At 40.4% G+C, this 24,875-nt stretch overlaps 1 protein-coding gene across 2 annotated transcripts; it reads right to left on the minus strand.

Annotated features, from left to right (window-relative positions):
- Positions 1–1,369: 1,369 nt before the first annotated feature.
- HMGCS1 (3-hydroxy-3-methylglutaryl-CoA synthase 1) lies at positions 1,370–20,988 on the minus strand. 2 transcript variants are annotated; one of them, XM_008262167.4, is made up of 12 exons: positions 20,693–20,838; positions 19,961–20,074; positions 15,274–15,332; positions 10,071–10,528; positions 9,603–9,728; positions 8,910–9,074; positions 6,818–6,983; positions 5,914–6,084; positions 5,375–5,481; positions 4,680–4,805; positions 4,307–4,470; positions 1,370–3,086 (listed from the first exon to the last, which is right to left on the minus strand). In XM_008262167.4, exons 4-12 carry the CDS (start codon positions 10,516–10,518, stop codon positions 2,997–2,999), a joined length of 1,563 nt encoding a protein of 520 aa, XP_008260389.1. In that variant the 5' UTR covers positions 10,519–10,528; positions 15,274–15,332; positions 19,961–20,074; positions 20,693–20,838; the 3' UTR covers positions 1,370–2,996. The 2 variants fall into 2 exon arrangements, with proteins under 2 accessions (XP_008260389.1, XP_002714059.1); XM_002714013.5 differs by lacking the exon at positions 19,961–20,074 and having other exon boundaries at positions 20,693–20,988.
- Between the last annotated feature and the right edge of the window lie 3,887 nt (positions 20,989–24,875).

The raw sequence follows: 24,875 nt of genomic DNA on the forward strand, positions 1-24,875 counted from the left end.
GGACCTTAATCACATCTGATTTAGTTGTGTTAGGAAATATATTCAGATTCCATGAATGGATGTCTTCAGGGGATATCATTGTGCCTCCTACAGAGAGCAGTAGGTTGTTGCCATTTGGTGCATGAACCTGTTCCAATGTCCCCATCGTGAGGGTCGCTTTCTAGGGCCACTCTAGGTACCAATGATCTTAACCTGGATTCACCCAAAAAACAGAGCCACGGATGAAATACAAGTCTTTTACTTGGGAAATAATTCAAGAAGGCAGGAGAGATGCATAGGAATGAAACAAAAGAGGCGAGGTCATACCAAATTGGTCATAGGCAAATGGTTGTTGATTCTGTAAGATCTTTTGAGGAATAGGAAATGCTCCTCATAACTGTCTACCTAGAATTGTCCACTAGCAACTTTCTAGGATCTGTCAAAGTTAGCTCCATGGGCACCTATAACTTCTGAACTTTTTGGCTGTGAATTGTTGAGTGCCGAGTGGGTTCTACAGGCAGTCCACATCAGTGAACTGAAGTGAAAGGTATGTAGCAAGACTCCAGAGTGAGGTGCTAATATTATTTCTCTGAGAACTTGGCCAAAGGCTTCTTGGAATTAACTGTCACAGCAGTAGTTGGGGTAAAACTCACAGAAGTGATCTGACATATGGCCTAAGGTTTCTGATGCATAGATCAAACACAACAGTGGCCTTTAACTGACCCAGAGGGATAGGAGTAAAATAAATTATTACTAAGCATCAAATCCAGACATGTCATGACAAAATATTAACTGATCAATATCAGATAGTAAATAATTTGGCTTAATGCTTCATTCATAGTACTGGGTTGATAGGGCTTTTAGAGACTATCTAATCCAAGGTCACTGCCAACAAAGAGTTCTCACTATAAAACCCATGGCACAATGGGCAACATAAGTCCTTTAGACTAGGGCTCTAGTTAGCAGTATGCAGTTCTATATTGGTTATAAAATTTGCTTTTCCTTAATTGCCAATCCTTAGTCTTGGGGTTTTTTTTTTTCAGGAAAACACAGTAACTCACCAAATAAATATGTACAGCAAATTTTATACATGCTTATCACATAATTTTGGAATGAATTTCTTTATTAGAAGTTTAATACTAAATTATCAGTATAAACTCCTACATACTAGATGAATAGCTCTGTAAGGTAAGAATATATATATCCAACATACCTTTTATTTCTGGTATAAACAGAGTGTCTTGCATATATTAGATTTTTCAAATGTTTGTGGAATGATTATTGAATGGAAATGAGTATGAACAAACTGAAATGTTTAAAAATAGTATACTAGCTAGCTTCTTGCCTACAGCTAGTTCAGGAGAGAAAAAGAACACTCAAATCTTCAAAATATTTTTCTAAAACTTTATTTCAAAGTTATTCACCTTGCCATTAAGGTGTATGGTTAATGCAGTGCCAGTATGACCAGGCCTGCCCATTGCCGGCAATGGACATTGAGAAAACCCATTTCCTGGCACCCAAAAGTTAAATTACTCCTTTCAAAACCCACTGAACTCCCAATGCTTGCAAAACTATCACATGCATCATTTTCCCACCATTCTTTAAATCTGAACTTACATTATTATTCTACATCAGTGTATGTTAAAATGAAGTCATTTTAACAAATTATGACTGTACAAATCAAAATACCACTAGTTAATATTAGACAAGAGTATCTTACAAACACTACATTACATGTTACCTTGCAATCTGAATTATATATTTGTGTATGCTTATTTTAGATAACTGAAACTTCACAGAATTTAACAGCAAATAGTTTTAAAAATTTAGTTCTGTACATTAGTTCCAACTATCTCTATTTTACAATCTATAAGGCTCATGTCATAGTTCAGCACCAAAAAGATCTACAAAACTGAGTGACCCATCTTATGCATCCATGTGATAGTTTTCGTCTGTTTTTAAGGTGAAAGTCTGAGAAAATGCATTATAAATCCTACTTCCAGAACTTGAAGTGGAATACTTTTTGTTTAGTCAGACTATGTAAAAACTTGAGTTGTATCTTCTTTTTGAGCAGATTAAAAAAAAAAAAAAAAAAAGCTTATACTATTCATGCATTCAGGTTGTCAGTTCTTAAATTGAATTTTTAACACCAAAGCATCAAAAGTAACTTAATAATGCCCTTCCTTTCTATTTTAAGTTTTAGAAAAAGCAGCCAGAAAAAGGTTTCATTTATAAGGTACAAAGAAGGGCTGCAGTAACAGACTTCTTCATACCCACCTCCAGTACCATCTCAATGTTGCTCAGCATCAGCCACCAACAACTCTTTAAGAGCATTCTCCTGGCTGTAGCCACAGTTCCCAAGTGTACCATGTTTGGAACACCAGAAGCCTGCTCAGTGCCAGTGTCTTTCTGTTCAGAGTCTTTACAATAACTTTTGCTGCTGCTGGTCTAGATTCCAAAAACAGTGTTATTGTCCAAACACCTTTCTTCCTCTTTTGGATTTATAAATTTTACCCCAAAAAAGTATGTTTTGCTATTTTTAAACAGAGTTTGTGCATATCGCTTTTTAAGATCACATTCCCCAAGTTAGAAAAGTTTTTTCAAAAACCACAGGTCCTTTCAGTAATCTGGTTTGTTCAAAGTATAAAATTCTTACACATTAAAAAAAAATGTTTTAATTGGAGACTGGTGCCTCTTTCTTCTTACAGAAGCACACAATTCATTACACCATGTTTAAAAACGAAACTTCATGCATACAAATGGCCAAAGAGGTATGAAGTTTTTACAGAGCCCTTAACATCATTTGAGTACACATAGCATCGGCCAAACCACAACAGGAAGCATGTAGCAAATTGGGCAGAGACTCCCCCAAGAACACATAGTTTTCCAGGCTCCATGTCAGTCACATAAAATTTAAGCATCATGTAATCCTTTAAAACTGTCCGTTCCTCGAGCCATTCCCATGCCCCACCCCCACCCCAAAGCCCGCACAGAAGTCTTGCACATCACAGAGCATCTTAATGTTCCCCGTTACTAATCACAGCTGCTTCAGGCTCTGCTGATGTAGCAGGGAGTCTTGGCACTTTCTTAGCAGGGCTTGGAATATGCTAAAATGGAAGGAAAAAAATTGTTGGCTTTTATGATTTTCATCTCTTACTCCCTCCTCCCCTGAATCAATAGCACCAATTAAGTTTCTATAGAGAGAAACTAACAAAAGGCAAGGTAGGAGAGGTTTATGCTAAATATATATTCTACATATTTGGTTCCCTCCATGGAAAGTTATATATCTATTTTTCACCTTATGATGAATAGAACTTAGAAAGAAGGCCCAAAAATCTCCCCCCACAGTTTTTACTTAAATCTCTTTTATCTGCAACTCAAACGCTGGCAACTTGACTTGCTTTCTTAATTTGTATAAGAAGCAAGTCTATGCATCTACCAAGGTTGTAATAAGCAGAAAAAATTAGTAATTTGAGGCTACAAAGTCCTCAGTTTGGCCTGGCTTCACTACTTACTAGCTGTGATCCTGGGCAAGAAATGTAACTTTTTGGAGCTTCATCTCTAAACTGGGGAAAGTATCATTTATAAACCTCAGAGACTGTTGTAAGGATTAAAAAAAAGAATAAGTAAAGGGCTTAGCATATAATAGCAATTCAAATCACAATGAAATGGAGGTGGAGAAAATATTACCCCAGTTCTTTATCTCCCATGGAAGAAGCATTTCCAAGCAGACAAGGCAAAGAGAAAAGCAGGATGTATTGAAAAGCAAGATTTAAGTCAGAGACCTCCAGCCAGTATGGCATGGAGGGGGGCTCCAAGAGAGGAAGAACAGGAAGGGGCTGGTGGTAGTGGGGTTTTTAAGCACAATTTTGGAGGAAAAAAATTTGACAATCAGGTTGACATTCAGTTATAAGGCAAGGACAAAACCCATTAAAAGACCAGATTTGCAATCTTTTACCCTGTCTGGCTTGCTCAATGATATAAAGAGAGCCATCATGGGGCCAGTGCTGTGGCACAGTAGGTTAATCCTCTGCCTGTGGCACTGGCATCCCATATGGGTGCCAGTTCTAGTTCCAGTTGCTCCTCTTCACAAAAAGCCTTCTTTCTAGATCAGGCATCCTTTAAATCCTGGTATTATTAGCAGAATCTAATATTTGCTATGTACTTTATACAGTTGGAAACCTAATCCTAGAGCTCTTGTTCCAAATTCTGATTAACACTGCTTTAGGTAAGTAAATTTCAGTTAGATTTCTTAAACTCTGAGATTTGTGGATAGAAACTTCTTACCCTGCTAAAGAGTAAGACTAACACAATGAGCTTTACTTACCTCAGTAGCTGTGTTTGAATGGACAAGTCCTACTCCTTCATCCAAAGTGTCATCATTTGGAGAGGGGCGCCGAGCATAAGTTCTTCTGTGCTTTTCATCCACTCTAACTAGGTACCATGTTCCTTCAAAGAGTGAATCTATTGAGGACTGGGGAATATAGTTGGCTAAAATAAAGGCAAGAATATGTAAAAGATTAGTTATGATATATAACTTATTTGGTAATAAAACTCAAGAAGTTTGTATTTTCTTATAATTTCCACTAATATCAGTGCTAAATAGATAAAGCCTTCATATTATATGTAAGCATGTTTACTGCTTTCACAGCCTTCCAACAGGCTTTCAGGCTGACTTAGACACAATTTAATATTTTTACCCAGATGATGAGTCTCCTCTCTTAGCTTCATGTTTTCAGCAAAAACATCTGGTGCCACACAAGTTCTTGAGTCCAGTCTTGATTTAAGATCACATAAGCTTGCTGTTATTTTATCAAGAGCAGACCCTAAAACAGTAAATAAATTCAACATTGAGAGTAAAAATAGCATGTCCCAAACAAGCCTGAATGAAACGTTGCCAAATGAAAAAAAACTTGTCCTTTGTTTTAGAACTACTATTGTTCAGTTAAAACATAAGATGGCATTTATTTGACATAGTTTCCTATGCCCTCTGACTAGACATTTGTTCATTATCAGCCAATAGTCAAGTTAGGAAATAGCTGGGATTTGAAACTATAAATGTCTATAGTCAGTCTATGGTATAATTTTAAGGTAATGCCTAGTTTTCATCAGTCTCTATGTTTTTGCTCCTTTCTGCTCAGGGAGGGAATAAAAGTCTCCTTAAATATAGTTGGTACCATAAACTTACAAGAACTAGATAACTTAGTTTTACTTTTATCCAATTAAAGTAGATTTTCAGGGTAGAAAATCAAAATGTGGCTATGTTGAAGTAATGAGGATTAAAATACTATACTGATTTACCCATGGAACATGTTCAACTGCTCACCTGAGAAACCTATTGAATTAACCTCAGCATGGTAGGTTCTCAATACATTCTAGCTCACTTGGCACTTACCTGGTGTGGCATCCTGTGTAACTCTCAGAGAGTAGAGGGTGGCAGCCAAACCAGAACCATATGAGAACACTCCAATCCTCTTCCCTGCCAATTGCTGAGGTGTGTACCTGTGTGGGGTGATGATACAATGTTTGGGAAGTCATACAAGAAGGAATAAAAATTCACACTATAGGTTAAAGTGGGACTCTAACTTGAAATTCTTAAGGATCTAAGGTTTTAATATAGTAAGCAGACTGTGGGAATGATGGGGCTTATGAAAGTTATAATAGCATAAAACTGTAAGAAGTTACTTCATCAACCAGATTTATGATTCAACTATAGTTCAAGAATAAAAAAAATGGAGACAGGAAAGCCAATATGAAATTAAGAAATACTTCTGGAGAACCATAACTTCAGTCCTCACATCTTTCAAGTCAATGGACAAGGAAATCCAGGGTACCTGAAGATAAATCATTGTGTGATCTATCACAAACAGGCCTGACATTGGATTTGGTCTTTATCCAAATGAAGGGAGTTAAGTAACTGAAATTCATACTTACTGTGCTAGAACAGAAGCAAGGGAACCATATACTGAAGATGTATACATATTTCCATTTTGATTTGATACAAGCAAAGATGCCTTTGTTTTCTGATTAAAGAGTTCAGAACTAGCCTTCATAAATGCCTTTTCCACATCTCTGTCAAAATAGGTGTCTTCTAATTTAACATCCCTGAAAGTTATTAAAAAAGACAATTTCACAGTGTTCAAAGATTGCATTTTCATGTTAGATAGGAAGCCTAATTAACATTCAACCCAAAAGTGTATTATGGTTTTGTTTTTCTGTTAATCAAAATCAAGCAGCATAATCCTAACTGATGTGGAAGACACAAAGGACATATACATGGTCCCCCCCAACTAAATTTCATCTTGTCTCTGTCTCTCCCAATCTCTCTCTGTAACTTTACCTCCCAAATAAATAAATCTTTAAAAACAAAATGGAATACAATTTTATCAGCTGGAGAAAGGACCCAGGTGGAGAGAAAAAGAATGAACTTAACATGTAAAGCATACTAAGGAGCATAAAAAGTAAGAAAAAGATGGATAGAGGAGGAAAGAAGACTTCAATATTGGCAATGGGATGGGTATGGGCACAGTGGCTTCAGAGAGGCTGGGAGAAGAGTTAAGAGGCAGCTGGGGTAAACATAAGCATTTGTGCAGTTACTTTATCATGGTGACAATAGGAATGGAGCTAAAAGAAAGAAATCGCAAAGTTTTGGATATAAATGACTGAAGAATTCTCTGAGAGATAGGTATTTCCTCACTGAGGAGACAAATAGATTAGATTAGATGACTTCGAACATTCTCACGACTTTAAAATGTTCAAATCTGTATAAATGCATAGTTCAGCAAGTGAAAAAGGCTCTAATACAGAAACAAAAAAAAATCACAAGAGCTACTCTTACCCAAAGGCTTCCAGGCCGCTATAGATACTATTTTTGTCTCTGTTCTGGTCATTAAGGAAGTCATTCAGCAACATCCGAGCTAGAGACTTCTGTACTAGTTTACAGTATGGTGAGTGAAAGATCATGAAGCCAAAATCATTCAAGGTGAAATCTTTATCAATTCCCTCTGAAAAAGAAATCAAAGAGAATTATAAAATTCATGTAAGGTAGGAGAATTTAGAGTTTGACCTCATAACAAGGTTAGGATTTTTTAATATCTTTAAATGGCAACTAAAAATCTTCCTTGCGTAATGAAATTTCCCTGTAGCTTAAGACATATTTTTAAAAGACATTTAGAAATGGAGCATACACTATTTTACCACTGATTTCCAAATTTAAATCATAACACATTACCAGGTTATGCAATCAATTTAGTCGGTCAAAATCAGCATTTTAAAAATAAAATAGAGTATTTTAAAAATGAAATAGAGTAGAAAAACAGCAAACTGAAAAAACCACAGCATGGGTAATTTCCTGGCATTCCTTTCTAGTTAGCACACACAACCAATGTAAAGCATACTTCTTAATGTGTATCCTAACAAAAAAGTTAGAAAATCATGGTCCTCAAATGTTTGCTAATAACAATAGATAGAATTAAAAAGGGGCAAATTGTGTATTCCAAAAAAAAAGGGGGGGGGGGGAATGATCCAACATGGGAAGCAGGCCACACAGCAGACTCATATAAGACAAACACCTTAAATAGGACTCTGGCCTCAGAATGAGCCCTTAAGGCATTCAGATCTGACTAAAAAGTCCATGATAGCATTTCAGGCATGGAAAGCCAAGACACTGTGGCAAAAAATGGCCTACATGAAAGATCTCTGTGAGTGAGATCCCAATGGAAAGAAGGAAGTATCTTTCTCTGAAGGGAGGAAAGAACTTCCACTTTGATTACAGCCTTGTTTATTATTTAATAACAGAGTTTGTGGACTCAAAAGGCTTTCATAGCCTTGGCAGCTCATAACAAGAGCCTCGGGTGATCACTGACATCATAAATAAGAGTGTCAATTGTTAAATCAACAACAGGAGTCACTGTGTACTTGCTCCCCATATAGGACCTCTGTCCTTAATCTGTTGTACTATGCGAATTAACAGTAAAACTAGTCTTCAAACAGTACTTTATATTTTGTGCGTCAGCATGGGTGCAAACTGTTGAAATCTTTACTTAGTATAGAGTTGATCTGTATATAAAGATAATTAAAAATGAATCTTAATGAAGAATGGGATGGGAGAGGGAGTAGGAGATGAGATGGCTTGTGAGTGGGATGGTGGTTATGGGGGGAAAAGCCGCTATAATCCAAAAGTTGTACTTTCGAAATTTATATTTATTAAATAAAAGCTTTCTAAAAAAAAAAAAAAAAAAAAAAAAAAAGAAATAAAATTATGGTCCTGATAAGTACATACTGTTAAGTAACACTGCATTTTAAGTATGCCAGAATGCTTCTTGTTCAGGCCAAGATATTCCTTAATATTTGCTATAAATATTACCTTAATCTTCTAACAACCCCTAAAAAGTTGGACTAAGAAAAAAGTACACCTTCTAAAACATTGTTAATTCAAACACTGTCCATTTCAGTGCCTCAAGAACTTCTGCAGGGTTACAGACTGAGATTAATGAACACACTAAAAAAGCAAATATAAATTCAAATTCAAAGGTCAAGCACAAACATTATTGGAGGTGGGAGATCTCTTCAGTAATTTATTTTCATTAGTTTTCTCTATATCATGCTTATAATATACTAAAACTCTGTTAAAATATCTTTCTCAGAAGATGAAGAAAAACACTCAAGACACTTCCTTCACACTACGTTTTCTTACAAGGGATAAATCAAACTAAGTATTTTTGCAGAGATATACATCACTTCCAACTTAACTTTTTTTCTAAAGTATGCATTCCCAGAAAACTATGAGAAAATGTCATATGGTAAGTGAGGAATAAATGGTAAAAGGTAGCAATGAAGGATACCCATAAAGCAATTTCTCACCAAAGACAACCAGCACATTGCATTGCCTTCAACAGATACCAAAACCTTGGGAAATGGGTAAAACCCACCTTTCTGCCACTGGGCACAGATCTTTTTACGGTAGACAGAATAGCAGCGGTCTAATGCACTGAGGTAGCACTGTATGGAGAGCTTTCCATCTACTATGGGATATTCAGAGAGCATATCAGGCTTGTAAAAGTCATAGGCATGTTGCATATGTGTCCCACGAAGCCCTATTGAAACCAAAAAGGAAGATGTCCATTTATTTCTGCTTCTTGGATGTTTGAATTTTAGTAAGAATACTGTATTGTCTAAGGATCTTAATTGTCTAATCGACTCTCTCCACTTGTAGCATCAAAATTGCAAGGTGAAGACAAAATAATTAAAATGAAACAATAAAATCCATGGACAATCCTAAGACTCCTCTGGAATACAAATTTTTCATTGAGTTTCAAAAATCGAACTGAGAGAGCACACAGTTGCTGCACTGAACTAAAGACAAATTAAACTTGTCAGTGACTATGGGCAAGCTATTAAAACTTAAACTTTACTTGAGTCCATTTTACTTCTCTGTAGTGGAGGAGAATAACACCACCTGCTTCATAACATTGCTATGAAGATTAAATAAGGTTAACACACATAAAGCCCTCAGCAGGTATTATCTACATTTAATGAATACTCAATAAATGGTGGCTTCTATTTCTATTTTCAAATTTCTCCATATATTGTACTAATTTTAAAAATGCTTTCTTAACACTTACCTCGGTCAAAAATTAAAGGAGCATTTGGCCCAATTAGCAGAGCTACGGCTCCAACTCCACCCGTAGGTCTAGCATTTCCTGTGGCATATATGGCAATATCTCCTGCAACCACCAAGGCATATCGCCCTGAAAAATATTTTTTGTTATTTCATAAGAAGGTATCAAAGTATAAATATCATACATATAAACTGAAGTCTGTTGTATTTTCCCCAAAAACATGCTTTCCCCATCTTTGATAAAGAAAATATTCTAACTAAATTTTGCACAGACCATTTGTCTTTTAAGTTACAATAACCAACTCTCAATTCAGGTAAATCGAAAGTCATAATTATCTTTCTGAATATGTCCAAACAAGAATAACTAGTTCAACTACATAAGGTATTAATTAAAAAGTCATTTGGGTCCACCTAACCTCAAGGAGAGATTCTTTTTTGTGTGGAGAGAGAGAAATCAAAGCATGTAACATACCATCCCAAGAGCTGGACTCAATCCAGTTAATAGCATTGAAGACAGCAGCTGTGCCTCCATAGCATGCATTAGTTGTGTCTATTCCTTCTATATCTGTATTCCCAGACTCCTCAAACAGCTGCATCAGATTAGTCTTCACTGATTTAGATTTGTCGATGATTGTCTCTGTTCCAACTTCTAGCCGCCCAATGCAATCATAGGAAAGGCTATTTCTCTCCATAAGATTCTGAACCACAGTCAAGCAAAGAGAGTTGATATCTTCTCTATCTGTGCAGAAGCCCATCTTGGCCTGGCCCAAGCCAATGGTATACTTCCCAGCATCCACACCATCATATTTTTCCAATTCTGCTTGATCAACATATTGAGAAGGAAAATAGATCTCAAGGGCAACAATCCCCACATCTTTTGGCCAACAGGCTTCTGCATTCAATGGAAGTGATCCAGGCATGGTGAAAGAGCTTAAAATTTAAAAAAAAAAAAAAAAAAAAAAAAAAAAGGTTTAGCTTACAAGTTGCTGATTTTCAAGTTCAACATTGAGAAACAGATATTAAGAGTTCAATAATCACCTAAAATATTACTTTCTCTAAATTTAGTATATTTGTATATATATTTATATGTGTATATACAAATAGAATATAATCCCTAACTCTAAAGATCTTAAGGGAAACTAGTTGAATCTTCTATCTAAATACAAAAATCCTACTATTTTTTTTCATTCATCCAAACACTGATAAAATGTTAAATGTGAAACATGTGGGACAAGTTTAATGGAAGATATCCTTGTATTCTCAAATATTCACTGTCTTGTGAGATAAGATAAAAACACAAATAAACAAATAATAACTTAGATAGTTATATTATGGAGAACTGCATAACCTAGCCTAATGGCAGTTCAAGAAGTGTGAAGAAAAGCTTCCTGACTTAACAGATACCTGACCTGAGTCTTAGGAATGTGTAGGAGTGGGGCCAGTGCTGTGGCGCAGTGGGTTAACGCCTTGGCCTGAAGCGCCAGCATCCCATATGGGTGCCGGTTTGAGACCCAGCTGCTCTACTTCCGATCCAGCTCTCTGCTATGGCCTGAGAAAACAGTAGAAGATGGCCCAAGTGCTTGGGCCCCTGCACCTGCGGGGGAGACCCGGAAGAAGCTCCTGGCTCCTGGCTTCAGATCAGCCCAGCTCTGGCCATTGCGACCAACTGGAGAGTGAACCAGCGGATAGAAGACCTCTCTCTCTCTCCCTCTCTCTCTCTGTGTAACTCTTTCAAATAAATAAATAAATCTTTTTTTAAAAAAAAGCATTTAAAAAATTAAAACAAATACCAGATTGCATGGCTATCAAATGTAATGATCGTTTCAATTATTCTTATACATAGTGCATCAAAATATAAAGTGTTTTTTTTTTAAAGATTTTTATTTGAAAGGCAGAGTTAGAGAGACAGGGAGAGACAGAGAGATCTTCCATCCACTGGTTCACTCCCCAGACAGCTTTAACAGCCAGAGCTGGGCTGGTCCGAAGCCAGGAGCTTCTTCTGGGTCTCCCATGTGTGTGCTGGGGCTCAAACTTTTGGGCTATTCTCCGCTGCTTTCCAGGTACATTAGCAGGGAGCTGGATCAAAATGGAGCAGCCAGGACTCGGACCAGCACCCATATAGGATACCAGCGCTGCAAGTGGCACCTGCTATGCCACAGTGCCAGCCTCTAAAGTATTTCTTACTGGGGTGTCATAGTCAATGTCTGAGTCATTTTTTTATTAGTCACTGGTGCTGTGCAGAGAATAGATTTGAGGTAGGAAGTTGATCAGCAGGCCAGATAAAGACCTGGGCAGTGAACTAGAGTAAATTACTACATGTGAGATGAAGAAGGAACAATTTTTAAAAATACAGAAATGAAAAACTGGCAAAGATTGTGTTGACAACATGCTAGGAAAAGGTGAAATACTTAGGATGATTCCCAGATTTCTAGCCTCAACTGTTTTACAACTTGACAAGCTCAGAAGTGAACATAAATACTCTCCACTTTGTTCTACCCTTTTTTTCTTCCATGCAAACCCATTTCCTTTTGTCCTTTCTCCTAAGTGGGATTCAACTAAATCAGAACTTGGAACTACCACTGAAGGAGTGAAGAAAACTGGCTCAGACAAAGCTGCATTGTTTCCATCATTTCACCAACATCTACAAACATCTTTTCAGTTAGGCCTTCCCATCCACCTCCAGCCTCCAGAGGAGTCTCATTTTGTCCTATACAACCTACTTAAGAAAACACAGAATCACACTACAGTCAATAATCAAGGATAAATGCTAAGTATTACCCAATCTTTATCCTACAACTACTTACCTACAAAATCTTCCTCTCTACCCTCTATTCTCAAATTATTTTATTCATTATTCCCCCCAAATCAGTACTTTTCTTCAACAACCCACTGCTTACTTCTGCTTTTTTCAAATCCTTTACAGCCCTAGATCGCATTTCACCTATGAAACCTTTCTAAAACCACTCCATCTTTTTACCTTCATTGGACAATTACTAACCACCTTTGGCATTTCTTACCTATCATACTGCACTATCATATTTCACCCATTAAAAGTCCCACAGAAACAAGACTGGAGCACTTTTTTGACCCCTAGAAATCATATTCAGGGCTCAATTCCAGAATTAATCCATATTTGCCATAGTCTGAAGAGCTTTGATCTGTTCTTGCAACACAGTACGTAAGAAACAAGATATAGCTCTAATACTGATAAGCTTCCTAAAGGTTAAATAAGTTACTTATTTCATAACACTGTTTAACAAAGTAGGTATTACTCTTTCCTGAGGGTTTCTGACAGCCAAGGTATTACTCATATGTTCTTGGAAACTGCTATCCACTTTGAAATATTTACTTTTTAGTTGAAATTGAGGGAGAGTGTAATTAAGCAGAGATGGAAATTAATATAAGGTAGTAATTCTCATTTAGAAGAACAGAAAGTTGAAAGTTTCTAGTCTAAAACATTACTTTTAACTGTCCTATTAAACACGTATACTACATTGTCCTCTCAAATGCTCTCTGAAGTAGGCCAGATATAAACCAGGAGGAAAAAATACCTAGCTGAAGGTCTGAGGTGTTCACATTATGATATTGTTTATCCTATCAGAGAATGGGATATTCTGGTTAACTTCATTATTCTAAAATAATAATATTAAAAATAATTATCACTGTCACAAAATTTTCTAAACAGAATACAATTTTAAAATCTAACAGGTAAAAAATTAAATATACATTAAAAATTTTTGCTAAGAAGTTATTCCATTATTTTTCAAAATATTATATTTGCAATAAGATGCTGTATTAGTAATAAAACGCATATATAAACGAACATTAAAAAAGGAATTAACTAAAGAAAAAACAGATACACGTTTACCGCAGAACTCTGACCCTTCCTTATCTTTCAATAAGAAAGTACCCAGAGAACAGCCTTTTCTCCCTAAAGGTAGGGCTCGCCCCCTCTCGTGGACAAAAGGAGTTCCAAGTTCTATTTCCAAAGTCAGCAAAGCAAGGTAAGACAATCTTGCTAATGCTTTCTGAGTGGTAGGACAGGAACGGGCCCATATACTCCCCTGAGAATAAATCTGTAATTGAAGAACTGAGGGGAAAGGCAGTGGCGGGGCAGGGAAACCAGCTGAGGATGCTGGTGCTAGGGAAGCCCTGATCTATTTCCTCAATGGCTATGGAAGGAGGAACTTCAGCATCAGTCCCCAGGGCTGTTATGCCAGTCTCCTAATTGAGTTGTGTTTCCATTCACTCCCCTCCTATGCCAACACTTAGTTATCTTTCTAAAATGCATATCTGATCACTGTAAAGATACCATTTCAAAGTCTTCCAAGTTCCCCCTCTATTGTTTAGGATTAGCTTCTTTACACCAGACGAGGGGCTTCAGGACAGCAGGAACTGCACCTCATTCATTTGTGGATCCTGGGTACCCGCCCATTGCTTGACATACAGTAAGTAGATGCTGAAGGTTGAATAAAGGAAACCCTACTAGCCTTCTAATCTAAAATCATTAGAACCACAGGAAACCACAATACAAGATAAAAGGCACTCCATGGTAATACAAGAAAGCAATGGCTGTAAAGAAAAGGCTGCAAAGACATTATTGGTTCAAACACATTTACTTTTACTATTCATTCTCACATAATTTTAAACATTCACCTGTAGCCTAGATATGTATTTAAGGCTGTAATTTTAAAAGTACTATTAGTCAAAAATGCTTTCTTTTGTTTGATTGAGTAGTTTATGTGTTACATTATCTATATTTCTTCATTTTATAGCCAAACACCAACTATTTAAATTAGCTTCTTTTTTTTAAGATTTATTTATTTTCTATTTGAAAGCCAGAGTTACAAAGGGCAAGGGAGAGACAGAGAGAGAAAGATCTTCCACCCTCTGTACTCCTCAAATGGCCGCAATGGCCAGAGCTGGGTTGATCCAAAGCCAGAAGCCAGGAGCTTCTTCCATGTCTCTCACGTGGGTAGCAGGGGCCCAAGAACTTGGGGTCATTTTCTGCTGCTTTCCCAGGCGCATTAGCAGGGAGCTGGATTAGAAGCAGAGCAGCTAGGAATTGAATGGGCATCCGCATGGAATGCCAGTGCTTAGGCAGTGGCTTACCCTGCTACACCACAGTGCCAGCCCCTTAAATTAGTTTCTAAATTCTAAACACAAACAAATATGAAATTAGATAGCCTCCTAAAGTACTACAGCATTAACAAAGTTTTTCAAAGTATAGCCCTGAAAGGGTTTTAAGAATGTGTGCAGGCCAGCGTAGTGGGTAAAGCTGCTGTCTGCAGTGCTGGCATCCCACATAGGTGCTGGTTCGAGTTCCAGCTGCTTCACTTCCAATCCAGCTCTCTGCTATGGCCTGGAAAAGCAGGTGGAAGATGGCCAAATCCTTGGGCCCCTGCACCTGTGTGGGAGACCCAGAGGAAGATCCTGGCTTCGGGTCGGCGCAGCTCCGGTCGATGTGGCTTATTGGTAAATAAATCAGCGGATGGAGGACCTCTCTCTCTTGCTCTCTGCCTCTGCCTCTCCTTCTCTCTCTGTGTAATTCCAACTTTCAAATAAATAAATAAATCTTTAAAAAAAAAAAAAAAGAATGTGTGGCACATACAGAACTAGATGTCCCCGTTCCATTAGAAGGGCACTTCCCTCAGCAGCATGACCAGATGCCATACCTGTGTGAAGGGCAGAGAACCGCAGTCTCCAGGTCTGTCACTGTGTCCTCCTTCGGGCACTAGGAATTTCAAATAAGAACTTTTAAAGTCATAAATCATGACACAAATTCAAATAATATGATTCCAAAGTGAGTTAACAGAAGCATTTCCTTAACTGATCACATTATTTAGAACAGAATTTGACATTTGCTTAGGAAAACAAATGGTGCTTAAAGCTTATAAAACTTTTCCCCCTTATTTTATTAGCCCTTATAGAATTAGGTTTACTCTTGGTAATGAATTGAAGTAAAAATAAAAAGCTCACAAGGCTGACTCAGGTTTTAAACCAAGTGTGATGCTGGGATTTGCAGTCTTCATTACTAAATTTGGGATTTCAAGAATCGGGGGGGGGGGGGGAAGGAATTTCATTCAACGTGTGTGGTACTGGACTGACAAGTTTCTGGAGTAAAGAGACGTACACATTCAAGAGCTTGTCCTGCAACACAGCAGCTTGTGGCTTCAGCAGCAATTTGTGCCTCTTTAGGCCACAATTTCCTCATCAGCAAAAATGAAGCTAATATACCTGCCCTCCCCAGCACATTGTGAAAGATTGAGAAGGCAAAATATGTGAAAAATGCTTTCTACTATAAAGCACCAATACAGTGACTATTGTCCTGGTTCTTATTCTTCAACCAAAACATTACTTTTCAAATAAAATTCTACCAAGACCTAATCATTTTCATTTCTTTAATCTTATATTTTTCAACACTGTGCTTACCCTTTACAACCTTTTGAATTCAATTTTCCTCCACAGTACTTACGCTGAGAAGATAAGCCTTTAAACTAAGTAGAAACAACTAGGGAAATGACTCTAGAACATTTTCTTTGGTCTATCTGTTTTGTAGGACTGTTCCTTGAGGCAATAGCTTCTACATTTATTTAACACATAGAATATTTCCTTTGATGTTAGCAAACTTAGCATCTGCCCTTACCCAATTGACTACATTCAGATGCTATTTAGTAAAGTTCTACTTCTTTTTTATTAGATCACTTAAGAGTTCTTCACAGCTTTAGCTCCTTTTTCTTTATTAACTAAGGTTATTCTGCCCCCCACCAAAAAAATTTCGAGTTTTATAGGGACTACATTCCAAAAAAGTCTCTTTGAATACAGGGTCATCTGTACACTTTAGGAAAATAACTTTTTTTTAATTATCTATCTTAAATTATGCTTTTTTTCCCTTTTGCAAATTAAGCAGACCACAGGGACCCATTCTCACCTCTCAGGGAAATACACAATTCGCTCTCCATGTTGCAACTATTTACATAACTTACTAATAATACATCATTTTAAAGTCACACATGTATATGCACTCGACACTACTTGTAACAAGATTTTTCTGAAAATACAAATATTCCCTCTACTTTCATTCTGATATTTAAATTGAAGAGGAAGATTAGCACTAGAGCAAAGAAGAAAGAAACAGTTTTCAGAGATGATTACTCTGCTACTGAAAGATCTGCTATGAAAGACATGATCAAAATCCGTATGCTCTCTTGTGAAAGAAGCTCTCAGGACAAGGAGAGGCCTTAAGAGCAAGGAAAGAAACAGAGGCAGTAAATGGCACTGAGGCGAGAGCCAATCAGAGAGGAAGTTGGTTTTCTTTTCTCTCTGCAGTTGCAGGGAGGTTCTCTCTACTAACTAAAACCAATAACCCAAAACCTGAAGCAGGTCATCAACTTTTCTTAACAGGTCTTTCAGAGCACATAATAAATACAAGAGAGTAACATTTTTAGTCAGGAAGCAATTAATGAATTTTTTTTTTTTTTTTTTTGACAGGCAGAGTGGACAGTGAGAGAGAGAGACAGAGAGAAAGGTCTTCCTTTTGCCGTTGGTTCACCCTCCAATGGCCGCCGCGGCCAGCGCACCGCGCTGATCCGAAGCCAGGAGCCAGGTGCTTCTCCTGGTCTCCCATGGGGTGCAGGACCCAAGGACTTGGGCCACCCTCTACTGCACTCCCAGGCCACAGCAGAGAGCTGGCCTGGAACAGGGGCAACTGGGACAGAATCCGGCGCCCTGACTGGGACTAGAACCCGGTGTGCCGGCGCCGCTAAGCAGAGGATTAGCCTATTGAGCCGCGGCGCCGGCGCAATTAATGAATTTCAAGCAGCCATTCGGGTTATCACAAAACATGTTTGAACTCCTAACCATATGAGTATCAGTTCAAATCCTGGCTGCTCCATTGTGGATCCAGCTCCCCACTGACGCACCTGGGAAAGCAGTGGAAAATGGCCCAAGTACGTGGGCTCCTACATTCACTTAATAGACCTGGACAGAGTTCCAGGCTCCTGACTTCAGCCTGGCCCAGCCCTGACTGTTGCTGCCATTTGGGGAGTGAACAAGCAGAAGGGAGATCATCTGTGTCTCTCCTTCTCTCTATAACTCTGCCTTTTCAGATAAATAAATAAATCTTTTAAAAAAGAATGAGGACTCTCCCTTGAGACTACCTAAAGACAACCAAACCAGTCAATGGTGCTTTTGGGTTTGCTCAGTGTTCTCCACTCCTCCTTCTGGTTCCCTCCTTAGCCTTGACATTTATCCAGTACACATTTTTGTGCAAAAATGATAAACTATATGCAGATCTTTTTCACTGTTATAGGAGAGAAAATCAGGACTGAGAATGAGCTGGCTATGTTTACTCCTTAGGATCATGCAAGCAAAAACTCTTAAGACTTGCCTCCACCTTTACACGATAATGTAGTTCTTCCTTCAAGTAAAAAAAAAAGATGGATATCTCCAACCCCACCCCTAGTTACTGGTCTGCCCATCAGAGATTTTATTCATATTTCAAGGCTCTGTTCCTAACTATTTCTTCCAGGAAGGTTTTCTAGATGAATTCTATAAAAAAAAAAAAAAAAATGGGTTTTCTAACCAAGGACTTGAACTTATACACATGTATGCCATTCACATCCAAATTTTCACAGCCTAGCCTAGCAGTCTTCTAATTCACAGTGAACTCCTAGACTCCAGCTGGGAAAAGGGATGTGTTCTGAGTCTTTGGAAATAACCCTTTCAGATCTTGAGTAGGGGTTTGAAATGGCCATTATTTTTTGAGAAGGGGAATTTGGTGCCATACTCTGAAAACAAAGACAAATCTTTTTGGATTCAAGTACTTGTGGCAGCTCACACCAGTAGGTTCTTTTAGTCATCACTTTTGAGATGAGCTGCAGCACCAAATAATATCCAGGAGCTTAAGGAAACTGTCTCTCAATTGCTGCTGTTTAAAGCAAATGGTAGATAGGTTTCAGTCAGTCCCAGTTCCTAATCTGAAGTATGTAAGGAGTCCAAAAGGAGTCAGAAGAGAACATTTATTGGTCGCATAATCATTGCCACATGTGCCTGCGCGCACACACACACAATAAAAACCTTGAAAAGGTGAAGACTGTGAGCTTTGAAAAAATACTTTTCTTCTATTGCCCTAACTATACGCAGTTGACAAACATCAAGTGAGCAACAGCATATGCCAAGCATTAAGAATCTAGACCAGACTTTCATTAGACAAGCTAACATGGTGGTTTTCAATGTTTTTCAATTTATACCACCTCTTTGAGAAACACAATACAGCATACATTTCTATAATACTTGGCTTTATAGTAACTCAACATAAAATTATAAAATGATATTCTTTCCAAATGAAGCTAAAATTAGAGATTCTGATATACAGTCCATCTCTCCCCACATCCAGTTCCACTGGATTATGGAAGTTCTAAATCATTCTAGAGGGCCTAGCATGCCCACATTACATCAATATCTGGGGTTTTACATTTCTTCTGAAAAAAAAAATTGTCTAAAATTAAATCAAAATTACAATCAATTCTACAGTTAAAAAAAGATCTAAAGGAATATTTAATAAAAACAAAATTAAAAGCAAAACCCTGATGACTTGATCTTCCATGGCTCCAAACAGTATCTTTACACCTCCCCCCATCCCTCCCTGCCTCACAAGGGGTGGAATACACCTTCTGAGAGCTGGAGTTACTGACTGCACTAGAATCTAATTGAGCTAAGGGGCAAACTTACAAACACAGGAAAGAATTAGCTACCACATCTGATACACACAAAAGACTACCTTTTTCTCTTATGGGGGAATAAGATATGCTATCCCTGCCCACTGTCTCCACACAAAAATAGGTAAAATTTAAACATAAAGTTTTAGCAAAGAAACAAACTCTGTAGACATCTTAACCTATAAAGAACCACTGGCACTGATACATGTTAAGGACTTTCAATCTGCCTCTCACTTAATAGAATCCATGCAATAAAGTCTAAAACCCATCTCAGAGAGAAACGTATGTAAAACATATGTAAAGCACTTGCATTTGTCTCTTTGTATGTTTATATTGCCTGTGTTTGTCATAATTCATCCCTGAAACTGAATAAATGTTTAGTTAGCAGCACTCAGAACACATCACCCTACTGCAGCAGGTTGGCAAGACACAGCATCAGCAGGAGGGAGGGGCTGAGGCAGGAACGGACAAGGAGAAGTTAGTGGTGACCTAAGGCCTTGGCCATAGGGGAAAGCAGGGACAACCTCACATTACCTGCTCCCCAAATCCAAATCCCTCCTCCAAAGTGGGTCAAAGTAATCTTTTCTCAACCACTGCTCAAGCAAGACACATTTCAAAGACTCTGAAATGTCCTTGGTCTCACCTAAAGCCTATTTGTGTGTGGGCTCTGTGGATGCCTGCTCATTACATCACCCACGGCTGGTCCTGGAGCCACTGGCAAGGAGGAAGGTGCTGGAATTCAGGATACCGAGAAAACCTATTTTTAAAAGGTGGACATTAGAAAGAGAGAGAGAGAAGGCAGAAGGGAGGAAAGCGAAAGGCGGGAGACAGGGATTTGTGCGGTCTGAAGCAGCAGGCCTTCGCTGTCCAGAGCCCCGGGTCTACACCACGGCTGTGATGCTTTCTTGGCTGGGGAAGACAAGCACTGCCGTCAGCCCTGCGTGGCAGTGGCGGGACACGCCCCTGCCAGCCTGCGAGGCTGCATCTCAGTCTGTCCTTCCCCATCCCTCAGCAGCCGCCCTGCACCCTCCTGGAGGTCGCGGCCACCACCCCGGCACCTCCAGCTCCGGGCTAAGTCATCAGAACACTCTGCCCTCAACGCCCTTCCACCTTCTCGTCCCCGCCACTCGCCGGCCCCATCGGTGCCCTCGACCCCTCCTCAGACTCGCATTTGCCCGCCCCACGTCCCCGGCAAGTGAGGCACCGCACGGCCCCCATCCACGGCGCCCCGTCCTCGTGGGCCAGGTCCACGCCTTCGCCCTCACCCGCAGCCCAAGCTCTCTCGGGCCTAGTCAAGGACACCGCCTCCGCCCGGCCCACACCCCGCCCGCGGCGCCTCAGCAGCCAGCTCTCCTCCCCTGCTCAGGACACTCACCCAAACGTGACTGGGCAGTGGCCGAGGAAAGGAAGCGAGCTGCGAAAGAACAGAACGCGGCGCCTCCCCTTTGCCACCAGCTTTATAGCCGCCGATCCGCCCGGCCCCGGCACCGCCGGGAGTCAGTGGGAGGCGGGACAAACACTGTAGCGACCAATCGGGGCCGGCAGAGTAGCCCAACAGCTCCCGCCCCCTAATCCAGTGTCTACCAATAGGAAGGACACTAGAGGCGGTGACTCGCTAGGGTTTTCCCTCGTGGCTGGAAGGGCGGGGGAGAGGGCGGGGACAAAGTCGGAAGGCCGAGGCAGTGGGGTGAGAGAGTGACGTGCGGTGGCCCGAGAGCCCGCCTGCCAATGACAGAGCGGCGAGAGACGGCGAGAGCCAACCGGCGCGGAGTGAGAGGTTCTCCGACCAATTGCAGCTCAGTGAGAGGAGACGCGGGCCAATGGGGACTCCGCGTCCCACCGCTGGGGAGAGATGGTCAAGTGTGGGAGGTGAGTTGGTCCCTGCTGGAGAGTCTGTCGGGTTGCCTAGCAACCAGAGCTAGGTTTCACCTGTGAGGGTTCTCAAATACTAGATTTGAATTAAATCTTAACATTTTCCAGTTTCCGAAGCAGCAAAGTGTGCCTAGATTACAAATTGGAGCAGAGTACTTCACCTGGAATTTTAAAATATTCCACGTACCAGATTTGTAAATACCCAGTTATTGCCTTCTCTGTGTAAAACTACCTTGACTTTTAAAGAAATTGCTATGGAGAAAATTCTCCCTGGATAAACCTAAAACAAGATATTTTAGGGGGTAGGCATCAGTTAGGAGGGTGCTTTGCCTGAGAAGAAGGAGGGAAACTGATCTCCTGTTCAAGCACTTTTGCTAGGCCATCCACTCTGAGAGAAGGAACTCCATTTTCCTCACTCTCTTCTGAGCTTGACAGGTGGTAGATGCGAAGTGAAAGGCTATTGAGAGTAGGAATGGGCCTCATAATTCTCAGCAAATCCATAGTATAAGGAAAACCTTGCTCCCTCAGACAAGAGAAGAGTGATTCAAGCCAGAGAAAATCAGCGAAAGACTACTGGGGTGGTAGCTTTGGGAAACGCAAGGAGAGAAGGCCTACACTTCCGGAAATGGAGAGTCCCCACAGGTGCCTAAAAGTCAACCAATGAGGCTCAGACCTGCCTCAACCTTTAACCCCCACGCCCAGTATCTATAAAAGGAGGCCTCCCAACTTCTGACACGTGACTTCCCGGCCCCGCTCTGTTGCCCAATAAAAGCTTGTGAATTAATTGATTCATCTGCCTGGGAAGATTTGTTACGCGCCGGACACCTTCCATGGGGGAAATCCCAAGGAGGACAATTTCTGCCTTCCAATTGGTCTCCTTGTCAGATAAAGAAAGTACAATATTTAGCTTTGATGGGGGGCCATGAGCATAAGGCTGCCACAAAACACCGGACACCAGAGTAAGGGAAAGGGTTTATTGGAGAAAACCCAGCAGACCAGAGGGAAGGGGCAAGGAAGGAGAAAGAGGGAGAAGGAAAGCGTAAGAGAGATCGAGAGAGAGAGAGAGGGGGGGGGGGTCAGGAGATGGAGGGAGAGAGGGAGAGAGAGGAGAGGGGAGAGAGAGCGAGAGAGAAGACTAGAGGAGACGAGAGAGAGGAGAGTGAGAGAGCAAGAGAGAGCCACGTGTTCAGGAACAGGTCCTTTTAAAACTTTGCCTGAAGGCAGGCAGGGAAGCAGGAGCAGCGAATCCCATTAGGATGAGGGTGGAGCTTGACACCCGTGGTTGGGCCATGTGGCCACCTGGCTTCCAGCAGTGGCGGTGGGGGTGTCAGGGTGTAGATCGCGCCATAGATAAGACTGAGCCATTTTCCTAACAATGAGGAAGGTTCAGAGTTGTTTATCTGTCCCCATCTCAGTTTCATGACTGCCTAGGATTATGATTGATAGGGGGTCACTGAGCATACTCTGCTTCACTTAACTGCTGTTATGTGAAATGTATTATCCACCAAAGAGGCGAACCTGTTAGGAGACATTCTTAGCTTCTAAGTGGCAAAATATGTTAGAAGTGGAATTACAGTGAAGTGGTGCTGTGTGGACAAGAAGACCACTCAGTCATCCTGATCATGCCACAGTATTGCCAATGATATTCATTCTGCTCCAGAGTCAGTGTCATTTCATACCTGCATGAAGTAACTAGTTTATAATGGCTGGCATTAGCCAGCAGGTGAACCGGCGCCCATATGGGATGCCGGCACTGCAAGCTGCCACTGCCTGTAATGACGGCATCCCATATGAGCACGAGTTTAAGTCACAGCTGAACAATTTCTGATCTAGCTCCCTACCAAAGCAGCGGAAGATGGCCCATGTGCTTGGGCCCCTTGCCACCAACCTGGGAGAGAGACCTTGATGAAGTACCAGGCTCCTGGTTTCAGCCTGGTCCAGCCCTGGCCATTGTGGCCCTTTGGGGAATGAACCAGTGGACGCAAGATCTCTCTTTCTTTACGTCACCTTGCCTTTCAAATAAATAAAATAAATGTGCTTTTTTTTTCTTCAGTAACTAGATGATAAATAGAAACACTGCCAGCTTGTGGTCAACAGCAATTTGGGGGAAGGGATTAAAATTCTTAGCATATTATATTCTGTTGAAAGGCAGTAAAGATAAACAGAAAGAAGATAACATTTTGTCCTTGGAAAGGGATAGCAAATAATTTCAACTCCATAAGTACACAATAGGAAATGATTAGCCACATAGTCATGAGGATGATCATCTGTGCAATTAGAAATTCCTACAAAGCACAGACTGTCCTTCTGATCAAATTTATCTTCAGTTAAGCAAAGTAAGCATGGCTGTTAATTATTGGGATGCTGAGCAACGGACAAGAAAATGGGTTAGTAATTAAATAAAGAATATCTTAATTGAATTTCTAAAAACCAGACTCTGAGAGTCTAGGAAATATAATAGTAGGTTGTACCAGGCTACACAAATATCATCTATGGCCAATGAAGTTGAGGGCTATGTCTGTCTGTCTTATCTATCTAGCTAGCTATCCATCCATCCATCTCAAGGGTTGCAAGGTTTTTTTAAGCTATGATTTTTTAAAAGATTTATTTATTGATTTGAAAGTCAGAGTTACACACAGAGAGAAGGAGAGGCAGAGAGAGAGAGAGAGAGAGAGAGAGAGAGAGAGAGAGAGAGAGAGAATCTTGCATCCGCTGGTTCACTCATCAATTGGCCGCAATGGCTGGAGCTGTGCCAATCCAAATCCAGGAGCCAGGAGCTTCTTCTGGGTCTCCCACACAGCTTCAGGGGCCCAAGGACTTAGCCATCTTCTACTGCGTTCCCAGGCCATAGCAGAGAGCTGGATCGGAAAGTGGAGCAGCTGAGACTTGAACTGGCACCTATATGGGATGCCGGCACTGCAGGCGGCGACTTTACCCACTATGCCACAACGCCATTCCCTTCGCTTTGTTTTTTAATGATTTACTTATTTGAAAGGCAGACAGACAGACAGAGAGACAGAAAGTGAGCTTCCATCCGCTGGTTCACTCCCCAAGTGGCTTCCTCCCCAAGGCTGGGCCGGGCAGAAGTCAAAAGCATGGAATTCCATTCAGGTCTCCCGAGGAATGGCAGGGGCCCAAGCATTTGGGCCATCTGTTAGTAAAATGGCACAGTCTTCTATGGCACGATCTACATCCCAGACACCATCCTATGCTCTAGCCTCTACTGCCATTGCTGGAAGCCAGGTGACTACATTGCCCAACCACCAGTGTCAGCTCCACCCCCACCCTAATGGGATTCGCTGCTCCTACTTCCCTGCTGGCCCCCCGGCAAAGTTTTAAGAGAACCTGTTCCTGAACATGTGGCTCTCTTTCTCCATCTCTGTCTCTGTCTCTCTCTCTCAATCTCTCTCTCTTCCTCTGTGTCTCTTGATCTCTTACACTCTATTGATCTCTTACACTCTCCTCTCTTTTTTTCCTTCTTCGCCCCTTCCCTCCAGTCTGTTAGGTTTCCCCCAATAAACTCTTTCCCTTACTCCTGTGTTTGGTGTGTTTTGTGGCAGCCTTACACCATCTTCTGCTGCTTTCCCAGGCACATTATCAGGAAGCTGGATCAGAAGTGGAGCAGTCCGCACCAGAACTATTGTTCATAGGTAATGCTAGCATTACAGGCAGCAATGTACCCACTG

The sequence above is a fragment of the Oryctolagus cuniculus genome, chromosome 14 (assembly GCF_964237555.1).
Source record: "Oryctolagus cuniculus chromosome 14, mOryCun1.1, whole genome shotgun sequence".
Taxonomy (NCBI): Eukaryota; Metazoa; Chordata; class Mammalia; order Lagomorpha; family Leporidae; genus Oryctolagus; species Oryctolagus cuniculus.